Source organism: Prunus persica, chromosome G6, assembly GCF_000346465.2.
Source record: "Prunus persica cultivar Lovell chromosome G6, Prunus_persica_NCBIv2, whole genome shotgun sequence".
Lineage (NCBI taxonomy): Eukaryota > Viridiplantae > Streptophyta > Magnoliopsida > Rosales > Rosaceae > Prunus > Prunus persica.
In genome coordinates, this window is record NC_034014.1 from 28,417,658 (window position 1) to 28,433,518 (window position 15,861).

General features: G+C 39.0%; 3 protein-coding genes across 3 annotated transcripts; all 3 read left to right on the top strand.

The window, feature by feature from the left end:
- LOC18773471 (formin-like protein 11) lies at positions 2,305-6,172 on the top strand. Its single transcript, XM_007208044.2, has 4 exons — positions 2,305-4,424; positions 4,507-4,697; positions 4,980-5,215; positions 5,300-6,172. The coding sequence occupies exons 1-4, from the start codon at positions 2,716-2,718 to the stop codon at positions 6,026-6,028; spliced, it is 2,865 nt and encodes a 954-aa protein (XP_007208106.1). The 5' UTR covers positions 2,305-2,715; the 3' UTR covers positions 6,029-6,172.
- On the top strand, positions 6,768-9,640 carry LOC18774991 (luminal-binding protein 5). The gene is made up of 6 exons (XM_020566380.1): positions 6,768-6,951; positions 7,124-7,391; positions 7,486-7,697; positions 7,826-8,700; positions 8,810-8,892; positions 8,978-9,640. The coding sequence occupies exons 1-6, from the start codon at positions 6,894-6,896 to the stop codon at positions 9,471-9,473; spliced, it is 1,992 nt and encodes a 663-aa protein (XP_020421969.1). The 5' UTR covers positions 6,768-6,893; the 3' UTR covers positions 9,474-9,640.
- LOC18773233 (ATP-dependent DNA helicase Q-like SIM) lies at positions 9,726-15,573 on the top strand. The gene is made up of 15 exons (XM_020566379.1): positions 9,726-9,977; positions 10,473-11,078; positions 11,167-11,386; positions 11,470-11,580; positions 11,842-12,031; positions 12,237-12,567; positions 12,662-12,894; positions 13,335-13,391; positions 13,479-13,559; positions 13,745-13,808; positions 14,089-14,188; positions 14,341-14,424; positions 14,541-14,748; positions 14,874-14,966; positions 15,063-15,573. Exons 2-15 carry the CDS (start codon positions 10,487-10,489, stop codon positions 15,414-15,416), a joined length of 2,718 nt encoding a protein of 905 aa, XP_020421968.1. The 5' UTR covers positions 9,726-9,977; positions 10,473-10,486; the 3' UTR covers positions 15,417-15,573.

Below are 15,861 nucleotides of genomic sequence, written 5' to 3' on the forward strand. Positions count from 1 at the left end.
TGAAAATTTACAACTATGAATGACTTAGTAACGCATGAAAAAGTGCATGGTAGGTAAAAAAGCATATGAATGATGTGTTGGCCAATGAAATATCAAAGTAAAAGTAAAACTAAAGCAGAAAAAAGATCAAAGTAAAAGTAAAAGCAATTAAATGTTTATTTTAATATAACAATCACAATGAATTTGGTTTGATTCGTTTCAAACCGAGCCCGACACTCACGATCATATCAAAGAAAAAAATGATTTATGAATATTAAAATTAGACATCGATGTAGTCATGTGTACACATTAATTATTATTTATACGAATTAGAATTTCCTTGGTCTATCAAACCAAATATTTGTACAACTTCCTCAATTTCCAAGGACTTAATATTTTTTGGAATCAGCCAGCCAAAATTAAGCTTTGGCTAATCTCAGTCAAAATGGTGAAGACGGTGATAAAGTTAAAAACTAGCAAACAAGGAAAAAAGAAGAAGGGCAGATATATATGAGGCAGAGGCAGAAGCAGAAGCAGACTCTTGGTTTAGAAAGCGGCACCTGCAAAATGAGGCAGAAGCAGACTCTTGGTTTTCCAAAAGCAGTCAAAATTTGAAGACACTTTGTTGGACTTTTACGAGTTAATCTTCTCCACATCACAGAAAGAAATTACATTGGATGGAAGAAGAACATGTCAAAGCAAGTCACTTCAGCTTATAATTGGGCCACGGATTAAGCCCACATCCCTTACATTTGAGTTCAAGAATGAGAGATTTGATTGCTTTAAACAGGCCCAGATTGGATACAAGTTTCGTTTGGAGTCCTTATATGATGCCTTTAAGTTTTTGTACCCTTTGTCTCTGGCCTCATCTCCCCTGTATGTTGTAGGATCAATCGATGGTTCATGGCTTCAACAGAAAGGGTTAGGACCATAAGAGGGTCACTCAAATCAATGTTGGTAAGGGATGATGAATTGGGAGCTGTCGTAATGAAGGGATTATGTTACCGGGTTCAATCCGGTCATTCAATAATAACTCTCTAACTAATTTGATGGCTATTAAGGTCTCCCTCGTTGATTATTAACTAGAAAAGAAAATTGTTTGTGTGATTTTTTTTGGTGAACAAATTGTTTGTATGATTGATTACATGTAACAATGACTAATGCAGCTCGGGGTTTTTAACAAATCTACCATCCAGTCTGATTAGCTTGGATTGGACCCAATTCAGTATTCTGCCAGCTTTTGGCAGAATGGAACCGTATATCTTGTTTGTCTTGAGATATCATATAGACAAGCTGCTATGGCCAATGGGACAATAATGGTAGTAGAAAGAAAGGAATGTAGATAAAAGTGAAAACCAGTCTAAAACTATACACAGTGAAAAATAATGTACAAGTTGATCGCATCACAGTGAGCTCAAGATTTTGACTGATTTTTTGTTTTGATACAAGTGATATTAGGAGCCGAATATCGAACCTAATGCCTTAAATGTATAAGTAAATATTCTTAACCATTTAAGCTACAAATAACTTGCATTGAACTAGTTTTTTAGTTGAATAACTAATCAAGAGTGAGATTCTGCTCTTCGCAAAATGGTTGGTAACAAAATGGTTACAGGCCATTGTTCACAAGAAGACAGTAAGTGGTACATGATAAGGTCCCCCATTGCCTAGTGTCTGATTAAATTCTAAGCAACCGCTCAGCCAATTACTAACGACATGCAGGTAGTCAGTTTGAGTCTCTTTCTCTCTCTCTCTCTCTCTCTCTCTCTCTCTCTCTCTCTCTCTCTCTCTGTCTGTGTCTCTGGGGGGGTGTTAGGTGAGGGGACAACACAGACGCTAATGACTATGAAATTAGGTCATGAAATATGAAATAATCTCACCAGAACTTTGGTTGCTACTCCAGAAAGAGCAACTATTAAACAGTACGACCTAGCCACTTAAAGTATGAGAAAGGGACAAGCAACTGCTAATCAAACTTTAGCCTCCCCATAATTTTACAAAAGATCAAAGATCTTATAGATTTTCACTTTTGGATGTTTTGCTTTTGGTTTCTCTTATAAACAAACAAAGACCACATGGGAAAGTGATGGTCCCATTTGTGCATACCTCTCTGCAATTATGAGGGTTGGAGAGAACTGGTAGTAATTTATCAACCTTCTAAATAGTTAGGCAAGGACCAACAAAAATGGGACCCATCAGGACTTGTTTTGATTTGATGACTTTTAGATACTAAAAAGCCATTTTCAAGTGCAAATCCCATGACCCAATTTGCATGTAAAGGCCCTTCATGAAAGTCATCACTGAAACTGAGAGAAAAATGATGATGACATGAGTGGTAATTTATGAGTAGCAGAAAACATGTTCACCTTTTCTCTAGCAAAAAATGCATTTAAAGAAAATAAGACAAGAACAAATGGTGTCAAATTAGGATTTAGAACATCCTTGAAAGACAATATAGAGATGCTTTTGCAGAGGTATTTATGGAGGTGAGAGGAGATAAGAGTGCATGAACAGGGAAGTAAAGAAGGGCCAGCACAACTTCAACTGCCAGGCTCAGAGGTTCCTTGGAGTAGCATTTAAGACTCTCTCTCTCTCTCTGTGCACTTGATCTTCATTGCACACCACCTGTATACTGATATACCCACCCAAAGGTCCTTTTACAAAGAAAAAAAAGAAGATGATGTATAAACAGAAAGTTAGATTGGTGCCTTGATGGTTTTTGGTTGAGAGAGAAAAATGGGATACAGTTTTCAGATTCTCCACATGATTTTCATCGTATCTTTTTTCTTTTCATTACCCAATGCTCACATTATTACTGCTGATGCTTTACCAGATGCAGCAAGGGACTTCAGTGTTCATGGCCTACAACAAATGTCTTCCATGGAGGACAATATTGATGGGATCCAAAGCCTGCACATTGGGAAAGTTTCAGGGGAAGATGAGAATAAAGAGAATGCAATCTCAGTTGTGGAAAAGTTCAGAGCTTTACTTGGTTTGAAGAGCTTCCAAAAGAAAATGCCATCAGTTGGTGACACTGAAAATGTGTCTCCATCACCTTCTCCATCACCCTTCAGTGAAGCTGAGGCTCCAAGTCCTGCTCCTGCTCCTGCTCCTGTGCTGCACATCCATGCACATTCACATCCTCCACATCGCTTGCACTCAATCCCAAAGCCTCACACAATTCCAAGGGAGGATAAAGGCAGAATCACAAGGATACTTGTAGCAGTTCTTGTTTCTGCAGGGGCTGCCACTGTGATTTGTGTCCTTAGCCTCATTTGGGCTTGCAGGAAGTACAAAAAAGCCAAGAAGAAACCCACAAGAGCTATTTCAGTGTACAGCAAAAAGGGAGGAGCAAGAGGTGGATCAAAGTATGGTAGTTCCCAAAAATCTGCAAGCAAGGTGAGCTTAAACCCTGGCACCACTGATCTCATGTATATTGAATCATTAAGCATGGATTTAGAGCAACAACAGCTTTCGTGTCCCAAGGAAACATGTGAAACTGTAAACACATCACCAAATCTTAGCACAGCAAGATGTACATTGCGTGAGAGGGAAGAGTCAAACCAAGAACTGGTAAAATCAGAATTTGATGACAATGCTAGTAGTAGTTCTTCCACAAGGGAAATTATGTCTGTTCATGAGGATATTGCAGAGCCAATCAAATATGAATCTAATTGTGCTAATTCCCCAACTAGGGAAAAAGTTATTCCCATTGATTCTTATTCCTCTGAAGATGAATCATTCCATTCTTTTGGAGACTCAAATTCATCAAATATCCGGCTTTCGAATGCTTCAGCAGGTACTCTAGGTGATGCATCAGACATTCTCTCCACAAATGTGTCAAACAGAGAACCTTGTTTAGCACCCTCTTTTATGAACTTACCAGATCAACCAGCAACCCCAAACCAAAACCCAACTCCAGTTCTGGATTTACTGTCTCCAAGAAATGCAGAACACAAGATACCAACTGCACCATGCTCTTTCAATTGTGAAAAGAATTTCACAGCCCCTCCAGCACCACCCCCTCCACCCCCACCCCCAATCATACATTTTCCTCATTTCCATCTTTCTTCTAGTTCAGCTAGAATTGCATCCAAAGCTTCATGCTCTTCTTCTACATTGCCAAATCTATCATCTCCAAGACAATCAGATTCTTCTTCTGGATCAAACCAAACCCCAGAAGGTGGATTTTCGGTTTCGCCTCAAAACCCCTCTGGACCTTCAGAAACTCCACCTCCTATTCCTCCACCACCCTGCCCACCTCCCTTTTCAAAAGTAATTAATAGCTTATCCAGAGGTCCACCTCCTCCGCCACTCCCTCAATCTACACCATTGGGAAAAGATGGAACTCCATTGCCTAAACTGAAGCCGTTGCACTGGGATAAAGTTAGAGCTGCACCTGACCATTCTATGGTGTGGGACAAACTGAGATCAAGCTCATTTGAGTAAGTGACATTATGTTGTAGCTTACAATTTGTCTTCCTCCTTTTCTGTTTAAATCTGAACAAATCATGTGTCTTGAAACAGGTTGGATGAGGAAATGATTGAGTCACTTTTTGGGTACAATCTACAAGGCACAATGAAGAATGATGAAGCAAAAAGCAAGAGCCCTTCTCCAAGCAAGCATGTGCTTGAGCCAAAGAGACTACAAAACATAACCATACTCTCAAAAGCCCTGAATTCTACTGCTGAGCAAGTATGTGAAGCACTTCTACAAGGTATGCAACTCCTAATCTTACATAACCTGTACCATAAACAATCAAAATCAAGGGTCTGTCATGAAGCTTTGAGGTTATCAGAAAGTAACAATTTGATATGAACCAAAATGAAATTCTATATAAATGTCCTGTGAAGTACCTGAAGTCCTATTGTTGGCATTTGGATAGGTCCGATAGGCTCATAATTGCCTAGCAGGGAATGATCAAAGATAAATGCCCTCTACATTTCTAGCCAACATATTATAAACTTCATGTCATTTAACAACATTAAGATATTAACAGGAAACGGCTTGGGTTTACAACAACTGGAAGCACTTGTAAGGATGGAACCCACCAAGGAAGAAGAGGCTAAGCTCTCTGGCTACAAAGGAGACATCAATGAACTAGGATCAGCAGAGAAGTTTGTGAAGGCAGTGCTTAAAGTACCCTTTGCCTTTCTACGAGTCGAAGCGATGCTTTACAGAGAAACCTTCGAAGATGAGGTGGTTCATCTCAGGAACTCCTTTTCAGTGCTAGAGGTAACCACCAAACCACATTATGCAGCAAGAAGTACATTTGAGCACAAACTAATCTCTTCCTTTTGTTTAATCATAATATTATAGGAGGCCTGCAAGGAACTGAGGTCAAGCAGGCTCTTCTTGAAGCTACTCGAAGCGGTGTTGAAAACAGGCAACCGTATGAATGTGGGAACTATCAGAGGAGGTGCTAAAGCATTCAAGCTAGACACTCTCCTCAAGCTCTCTGATGTAAAAGGAACTGATGGAAAGACTACCTTGTTACATTTTGTTGTCCAAGAAATAATAAGGGCAGAAGGGATCAGAGTCTCAGATAGCATAATGGGGAGGATCAGCCAGAAAAACAAAATCATAACTCTAGAAGAGAAGGAAGAAGATTACAGAAGAATGGGGCTAGACCTTGTTTCTGGTCTCAGCACTGAGCTCTACAATGTGAAGAAGACAGCTACACTAGACTTAGATGTTCTTGCAAGCAGTGTCTCAAATCTATCAGATGGGATGGCCAAAATAAAACATCTAATACACAAGGAGCTATGCATGGATGAAAAAAGTGGGAATTTGATAAGTTCCATGAAATCTTTCATAAACTATGCAGAGAAAAGCTTGAAAGAGTTGCAGGGTGATGAGAACAGGGTCCTGTCACATGTGAAAGAGATCACAGAGTATTTTCATGGGAATGTGAGCAAAGAAGAAGCCAACCCACTTAGGATATTTGTGATTGTTAGAGACTTTTTGGGCATGTTAGATCATGTTTGTAAAGAGCTTAGGAGCTCAAAAGCCGCACGTACTCCAAATCCTCTTGCTCCATTCCGATAGATTTTATTGTTTGATGTGTTCATAAGATGCAAGCATTCTATTCTTTAAGCTGGTTTTGAATAATTTCAATTGAATTAGTTACTTTACCTTAAGGTTGTGCTGGGTTAAATTTGTTATCCAACCCGTGAATATGTAAATGTGGAATATGCCAATTGATTAGATAAAATAAAGACGAATAATCCATAAATTTTTAATGTTACAATCCAAATATCTCATCTGAACCCCTGAGTACGCAAATGTGAACTATATCAGTTAATGAGAGGAGTGTGTTCACCTATTTGCATATGAGTTTGAACCCTTTCCCCGTAGATTAGGGTAATTTGGAATATCGACTTGTCACGTGACGTCATGTTGGATAGGTTTGGGCCTACATAATGTCAGCGATCATGGGCCAAAGCAACACAAAGGAATTGTAGTCCAGCTCAGCCCAAACTCAATGACCCTATTGGGCCTTTTGACAGCTGAAACATGCCCCGAGCTTCTTATTCTTTCAGACAATACCCAATTTAGCCTTCAACCGGCATTTATCCTCGCGCCTTTTTCCCCTTCTGCACAATTCAAGAAGCATCCGGATTTCATCAGAACCCACGTGTCAACTCCAATGGGAGCTTTGACATGTCCCGGTCGCAAGGCAACAACAAACGCTGATGCAAATTTGATGACGTGGCGCATCGCCACTGGATGGAATACGCATGACGAAAAATAGAACCGAACCAAGGCCAAACTGTATAAATACGAACCCCTGAAGCTCAGCTCCTTCAGTCAGCTGAAGTTCGGACAAAATCACAAACGCAATATCAAAAAGAAGGCCAAGATTTACGGATAAAGCGCAGCAGATTATAGAGAAACTACGAGAAACAAAGCAATGGAGGTGAAGAAGATCCAAGCATTGTCGTTCACGTTTCTGCTTCTCTTTATTTCAGGTACCAAAATGATCAAATTAAGCTCAATAAAAGTTCTCTGCTAGTTTCTTAACACAGTTGATAATTTTAATCTTTGAAAATTTGAGCTTTTGGTTAGTCTCTGTCACTTACAACTCTTGTTACGTTAAATTTGCTGAAGAAGTTGAGATTCTTTTAATTTTTGCTTGGCTAGAATTCTTGTGTGGAATAGCATCGGCAGCCGGAGGTTCATCCAAGGTGGGGACTGTGATCGGAATTGATCTCGGAACTACGTATTCTTGTGTGGGAGTGTACAAGAATGGTAATGTAGAAATCATAGCAAACGACCAAGGCAACAGAATCACACCCTCCTGGGTTGCCTTCACTGACACCGAGCGTTTAATTGGAGAGGCCGCAAAGAATCAAGCCCCTCTCAACGCAGAACGCACGATTTTCGGCGTCAAGCGGCTTATTGGGAGAAAGTAAGCAACTTTACTTCAAAATTGGGTTGAAAGAGATTGTGGGTTATTTGTGTGCTTAATTTGGGTTGTGAACTTAAATGGGTTTTGTTTGAAGGTTTGATGATCCAGAGGTGCAGAGAGATATTAAGTTTTTACCATATAAGGTTGTGAACAAAGATGGGAAGCCTTATATTCAGGTGAAGGTTAAAGGTGAAACAAAGGTGTTTAGCCCTGAGGAAATCAGTGCTATGATATTGGGTAAGATGAAGGAAACAGCTGAGGCCTATTTGGGGAAGAAAATCAAAGATGCTGTGGTAACAGTTCCAGGTATAGTCAGAGTTTCCTCTCTTAATCTTGTATATCACTGTGGAAATTAGATAATACCAATGAGAATACTAGTGATTATGTTATTGTATACGTTGGTCTCATGGGTTGCTTTTCATTGGTTCTTGTAGCTTATTTCAATGATGCACAGAGGCAAGCTACCAAGGATGCAGGCATCATTGCTGGGCTCAATGTGGCCCGAATAATCAATGAGCCTACAGCGGCAGCTATTGCCTATGGTCTAGACAAGAAAGAAGAGAAGAACATCTTGGTTTATGATCTTGGTGGTGGTACATTTGATGTTAGTATTTTATCCATTGATAATGGTGTGTTTGAGGTAAGGTCTACAAGTGGAGACACCCACTTGGGAGGAGAGGACTTTGACCATAGAGTGATGGACTACTTCATCAAGTTGATCAAGAAGAAGTATAACAAGGATATTAGCAAGGATAACAAGGCTCTTGGGAAGCTTCGAAAGGAATGTGAGAGAGCTAAGAGAGCCTTGAGTAGCCAGCACCAGGTCCGGGTGGAGATTGAGTCTCTTTTTGACGGTGTTGATTTCTCAGAGCCATTGACAAGGGCTAGATTTGAGGAGTTGAACTTGGACTTGTTCAAGAAGACCATGGGGCCAGTGAAGAAGGCTTTAGAAGATGCAGGCCTCAAGAAAAAAGATATTCATGAGATCGTGCTCGTTGGTGGGAGTACTCGAATTCCTAAGGTGCAACAGTTGTTGAAGGACTTCTTTGATGGGAAAGAACCAAACAAGGGAGTCAATCCTGATGAGGCTGTTGCCTTTGGTGCTGCAGTTCAGGGTGGAGTTCTCAGTGGAGAAGGCGGGGATGAAACCAAAGACCTTCTTTTGCTTGATGTTGCCCCTTTGAGTCTTGGTATTGAAACAGCTGGTGGTGTCATGACAAAATTAATTCCAAGGAACACTGTTATCCCAACTAAGAAGTCTCAGATCTTTACCACTTATCAAGACCAGCAAACCACAGTATCCATCAAGGTATGTTTATAACAGATAAATGCACAAGCTATTGAGATGGGAATTTCCACATATTGCATAATGCGTGTATTTGGTGTTTTGACTAATGCTAGTCTTTGAAAATTATCAGGTGTATGAAGGTGAAAGAAGCTTGACGAAGGATTGTCGCTTGCTTGGAAAGTTCGATCTCACTGGCATTGCACCTGCTCCAAGGTAAACCAGAGTGCTAGTTTTTCACTTATTTGGTGTGCTTGATTGACATATACTGAAAGCTGAATGCTTTATTTTTCTCTTGCAGGGGAGTGCCCCAAATTGAGGTGACCTTTGAGGTTGATGCAAATGGCATCCTACAAGTGAGAGCGGAGGACAAGGCCGCAAAGAGGTCTCAATCAATAACGATTACTAACGACAAGGGGCGTCTGAGCCAGGAGGAGATAGAGAGGATGGTGAAGGAGGCTGAGGAATTTGCAGAAGAGGATAACAAAGTGAGGGAAAAGATAGACGCCAGGAACAAGCTTGAGACCTACATATACAGCATGAAGAGCACCATCAACGACAAGGACAAGCTGGCAGATAAGATTGACTCAGATGACAAGGAGAAGATTGAAAGCACACTGAAGGAGGCTCTTGAATGGCTGGATGACAACCAAAACGCAGACAAGGATGACTTTGATGAGAAGCTGAAGGAGGTGGAAGCAGTGTGCAATCCAGTGATAAAGCAAGTCTATGAGAAGAGTGGTGGAGCTTCTTCTGCTGATTCTCAGGATGAGGAAGAACCAAATGATGAGTTGTAGACGGTAAGGGAGATGAAAGTTTGAGGGTTCTGTTGTAGAAAGTAGCATGGGTTTTTTTTCCCTGACCAAAAAGAAAGTACCATGTTTTTTTTATATATTCTTGGTTTTCATGTATATTTTAACAGTTTCAAAGTTCAATATTGAATGGAAAGTTGAGTTCTTTCATTTCAATCATGTTTTAAAGTTCCTATCTAAAAATAAAAATAAAAATCAATGTTTAAAAGTTATAAATAAAAAATAAAATTAAAAAAAAACATGAAAATTGACAACAATCATAAATTCACAACACAACACAAAAAGGAAGGCAAGGCATCCATATATTCCAACGACTTGCCGTATGCTTGATCAAGTTGACGGACGACATGACGTTGGATCACAGGACAAAATGTAATGAAAACCCCAACTTCAAAATTGCCCACTTCGGAGTTTGGCGGGGATAGTTCCCAGAGAGAGAGAGAGAGAGAGAGAGAGAGTTCTAGGCGCTCTGACCGGCTAAAGACTAAAGTAAGCTATCATGCTTTCTATTTTCCCTCTTTGGATTTTAATCTTGGTAGCGTCATTGTTTTCTTCAATTTTTTGTTTAATTGTTCACTAATTGAACGCGCGGAATTGTTCTTCGTGGTTGTTAATTTTCACGATTTGGTTGCTTAGAACATGAAGAAAATCAGAAATGAAAGAATTTATCTTTAAGCTCTGAACCCAGTCTCGCACCACTTTTGCTTATTCAAATCGATTTTATTATGAAGGAATTAAATTTGGACTTGTTCAAGTAATAAGGGGAAGGGAAAGATCCCTTTTTTATTTAAGAAAAAAAAAAGGCTGTTATGAAGGCTTAGGAAAAGAAAGTTGGTTTAAAAATAAAGTTCCAATTCTATTGGCATAACCCAAGTGCAACCATACAATTCAATTGGATTTTGAATATTATGTACTTTTTCATGTGTTTTGTAGCTTGCATTTTGATGCATGCTTGACTTTGGGTTTCCTGGACTTTTGCTACAGACCCCTTTCATACCATGAATGCCAATGGCGTCTCAGCTGATGAAGTCATTGCAAAACTGCTTGAAATGGGTTTTGAGAATTCCACTGTCAAAAAGGCTGTAAAAGAAGTAGGGCCATCATTTGATGATGCGTTGGATTATATATTGAATGGTTGTTGTAGTACCAATCGGAGAGCAACAAGAGCATCATCAACTAGTTCTAGTTCCATGAGAAATGTAAAGGCTCCCGGGAAAAGACCCCTGCCCGCCTCATTCCCTTCGGCTCAAATTCGACAGTCTAGCATACTGGAGCATTTTCAATCCAATAGTAGACCCAAAAGGAGTAAAACTGATGGGGTACCTGATGTATCAGTTTCTGGATCAGAAATAGTACGTGGTCCTATAGAACAATGTTTGAAACCTCCTTCTGGCGTGAATTGCAGTGTTGAAGTTTTATCAGACACGTCTCCGCTTGATTGCCTGGAGAATCAATCAGATTGGCAGAAGAAAGCTAACAGTCTCTTGCAAAAGCATTTTGGTTATTCATCATTAAAAAATTTCCAGAAGGAAGTCTTGGCTGCTTGGATGGCTCACCAAGATTCTCTTGTTCTTGCTGCAACAGGGTCAGGTATTATTATCCAGCTTATGTTTGTGCTGTTTTGTTGATATTCAGTTATATGGGCTGCTATCTTAGATTCATAATTACTGTTGCGCAGGGAAATCTCTGTGTTTCCAGATTCCAGCATTGTTGACAGGGAAGGTGGTGGTGGTGATTTCACCGTTGATAAGCTTGATGCATGATCAATGCTTAAAGCTGGCAAAACATGGGGTTTCTGCTTGCTTTCTTGGATCTGGGCAACCAGATAGTACTGTGGAAAATAAATCAATGAGCGGCATGTACGACATAATATATGTTTGCCCCGAAACTATCCTGAGGTAAGAGACTTCATTATTATATGGCTGTTGTTTGACTGAGGTGTTTCGAAGGTTCTCACAAATTACAATCGACCATGCTACAGACTGATAAAGCCACTTCAAAAATTAGCAGAAAATCGTGGAATCGCACTTTTTGCAATTGATGAAGTCCATTGTGTTTCAAAGTGGGGCCATGATTTTCGGCCTGATTACAGGTTCGTCGGATATTTGTTTACAATTGCATTGGTATATATCTATCACTACAAGAATAGTGATTGGATTTATCTGTGAGTCGTATGACTAATGTATGTCATAGACATGGGAATAGATGCCTATAAATCAGTCAAACATTCTTGTGGTTCAAGTCTCTATCTTGTCTTTGCTGTGCCTTCTAAGTTATATGAGGCATCATTCTAGTTCTTCGGATAGATGAAAGTTATCATATTTCCTTGACATTGAATTTCCAAATGTTTCAGGAGATTGTCTGAGTTGCGAAAGAACTTCAGTGCTTGCAATTTAAAATTCTTAAAATTTGATATACCACTGATGGCATTGACTGCTACTGCCACAATTCAGGTCCGCAAAGACATTCTTAGGTCATTGTCCATGTCAAAGGAAACAAAGGTTGTGCTTACTTCCTTTTTCAGGCCAAATCTAAGATTTACGGTGAGTTCACTGTATTGATTTTTCAAAATGTTTCAGTATAATTTCAGGTTTTTATTATTATATTTTTTTAATTTATAACTTTGGATCTTTATATGAAGTAATCAGCAGGATTGGGTTTTGTTCTGCATGAACAATTTCGTAGAATCCCAATTAATTTAATTTCTTTATTTGCTTCATCCATTTTATTTTTCATCTCATCTTACAGGTACAACATAGTAGAACATCGGCATCATCGTATGAGAATGATTTCCACGAATTGATAGACACGTATACTGGAAAGAGAAGAATGGGTGAAAAGAAACAAATAGTCATGTCACAAGAACTAAACAATGTGATGGATAGTGCTAATGGTAGCATATCAGATGAAGATAACATTTCTCAGGATGATTTAGACAATTTTGAGGATGGTTACTCTGACAAAGATGAAGTAGATTCATCACAGGAAAATGGTTCTAGTGCTTCAAAGGGAAGGGAGCTGTCAGTTGAGTACTTGGAGGATGACATTGACATCTTTCAGAGTGTGAATGATTGGGACGGTATTGTAATTTTCAAGTTCTGATATCTGAAATAGACTTCATAGCATGTTAGACATGATTATGTTCAATGTGCTGATCTTTTTCATGCTTGCAGTTAGCTGCGGTGAGTTCTGTGGACAATCTCTTTGTGAGGACTGGAATACCAGAAAAGAAACTATATCTGATATTATTGATCTACCAAATAAACCAGAAGAAAGACTAAAACTTTTGCAGGAGCCGTTAGAGAAAGGGTCAACCATCATATATGTTCCTACTAGAAAAGGAACGTTGAGCATTGCAAACTATCTTTGTAGGTGTGGCGTGAAGGCTGCTGCCTATAATGCAGCGGTATGTCATGGATTATAACCTTTGTAGATATTTGTGGATGCATATTATCCCACTGTTTTCTTACAGTCTAGTATGGAGTTCTCTTAATCTCTCTTGCTACTGAAATATCCTCTTAGCTCCCTAATTTCCTTTGTCACTACAATTACCAAACATTGTAGACCACTAGAATTTGTTTATGGGTGAAAATTCAGTCGCACAATGTTGATGATGTAGAAATACTGTGGGATAGGGAAAACGGGTGCATTTACCCACAATAGCAGCCTTTTTCATTTACTTATAGATGAATTCTGATGGTAGATTATTTTTTGTTGTCCTATCGTGCTAACTCATTCTTGAGTTCACTCGTTATCCAATTGCTAAATTAAAGATGCTCTATGCTGCCATGAAAGTGTATCTCTTGTTTGCTAGGTAACGTATATGTTGGTTTGATTTTTCTCCAGTTGCCGAAGTCACATCTAAGGCAGGTTCACAAGATGTTTCATGAAAATACTTTAGAGGTATGAGTTTTCAGATTCATGGATACTAGGAATGTTGCATAGGCCAATGGATAGTTTAGCCATTAAATGTATATTCCCTCATTTTAGGTGGTTGTTGCAACAATTGCTTTCGGAATGGGAATTGACAAGTTAAATGTCCGAAGAATAATCCACTATGGCTGGCCACAGGTGATCTTCTTAATCTAGTTTTGCTTCAATTTAATGTTTCTTCATTCTTTGTTCTGAACTCAACATAACTCAGTCCCTTGCTTCTCTGTTTAGGCAACAACATCAATGCCTACTACAAATTTCCCTTGATGTATTACTTCATTATCCTTGCTGTGAGCTTCTTATACCTTTTTGGTTTGTTATAGAGTCTGGAAGCTTACTATCAAGAAGCCGGTCGAGCGGGCAGGGATGGAAAATTAGCCGACTGCAGTAAGTTGATCTCTGTTTCCAGAATATTAGATGTGAACTAGATTAAATTAATTGAAGTCTTTAACCTTTTTGACCCTTTATGGCAAATAATCTTGTTGAGATACTATTTATTGTTTCTCAGTTTATTATGCATTCCATGCTCATGATATATTCTGTTTCAAACTTTCAATCTTGCTCTGCCTTTTCACCTTATATTGCATTGCTTTATTGATTGCGACTCTTGTTGGGTCTATATTGTTGGATAGGATCTAATGAAACCTCTTCTGTTTTTCTCGAGCAGTTTTATTTGCAAACCTAACAAGAGTGCCATCACTTTTGCCGAGTCGAAGAAGTGAAGAGCAGACAAAGCAAGCATATAAGATGTTGTCAGATTGTTTTAGGTTGATGTTAAATACATCTCCTTGCAGCCTTCTTCCACTGTGAAATTTGATCACACTTTGACCAACTTTACCCAGCATAATATTTAGTTTCACACGCATGCACACATGCAGGCAGCACTATGTATTATATGCTTTTCTTTGTATACTTGCAGGTATGGAATGAATTCTTCATGCTGTCGGGCTAAAAAACTTGTGGAGTACTTCGGAGAGGATTTTAGTTCTGAAAAGTGTCTCTTGTACGTATCATTGCTTCTCTTTTTGAGGTTCCGTTTTATGTTTAATGTGTTTTCTCTTTAGCCACAGTTGACAGTGTTTCACAGTTTATGCTCATTAAGCAATTTCCTTAATGCAGGTGTGATGTGTGCGTTGCTGGACCTCCCGAACTGAAGAATTTGAGAAAGGAAGCAGATCTCATCATGCAGGTTATATCTGCTCATCATGCAAGTCAATACAGGATTGGTTCATATGATGATGCTACAAGTAGTGACATTAGACTTAGACGTGAAAGTTATATGGGGAAGCTAAATCTCAGGATGATTATCAGTAAAATAAGGGAGCAGGTGATTCTCACTCTCTTACTCTATGCTTTCGTGAAATTCTAGCGGCGGTGCTTAAAATGCAACTCAAATTCTAACACATTGTTTGGTGATTTCCATACGATGACCATGAACACTGCGGCGTGCAGTCTCAAGAATTCATGGCAACTGAACTGCTTTGGTGGCAAGGCCTTGTCCGAATTATGGAAAGTAAAGGATACATCAAAGAGGGAGATAACAAGGTACACATTCACCATGCATGCATGCATGTGTATGCTTCTGCTTACATCTATTTTGTCAGTCTAATCTCAGAGTTTCAACTTAAATATTCAATGCAGACGCATGTTCAGCTAAAGTTCCCTGAGCTAACAGAACTTGGGTTGGAGTTTCTTGAAACCAAAGGGGAGCAAACTTTCTATGTTCACCCTGAAGCAGATATGCTGCTTTCTGCAAACAGACCCAAATCTTTCTCAACTTTCTCAGAGTGGGGAAGAGGCTGGGCTGATCCTGAGATTCGACGTCAGAGGTTAGAGAATATGCAATGCAACAGAAAGCCATTTAACGCCGGAGGTAAAAGAGGACGACGAAAATCACGAAAGCAACGACACAGTCCAAATTTAAGAACTGCTCGAGGTAGAATAGAAGCCAAACTCTCCAAAAAAGGTGCCCGACCAAGGTCATTGAAGCATTGACAAGTTTGGGATTTACATGTAGAATGAATCTATGACAGCAATTAACCAAATAGGTTGTGGTGGAGCCTATGATTCAAAATGCAATTATTTTTCAGTAGCATATTGCTTAATCTTGCAATCATGAATTAACGTAGGATTAAAATCGATTAATTTCCAACCCATTCTTCTATTGGATTTTATAATCGTTTTTTCGCAAATTGAAAATTGAAAAAATAAAATAAAATCCTACAAAGTTTGAGTTCAATTTCCGTTAGCACACTGTAAAATTGTACTTTCTCAAATCAAGTTTTGCCAAGAATGTCAATAAAACAAAACAATTTCTTTGTAAAGTTTAACATTTTGACCTGAAGAAAAAGAAAAATCATATAGTAAATGTCTAAAATTGCACCATTATTATTGTAAATATATCTTAAATCTTAATATAAAAAACTAAAAATAAATAAGA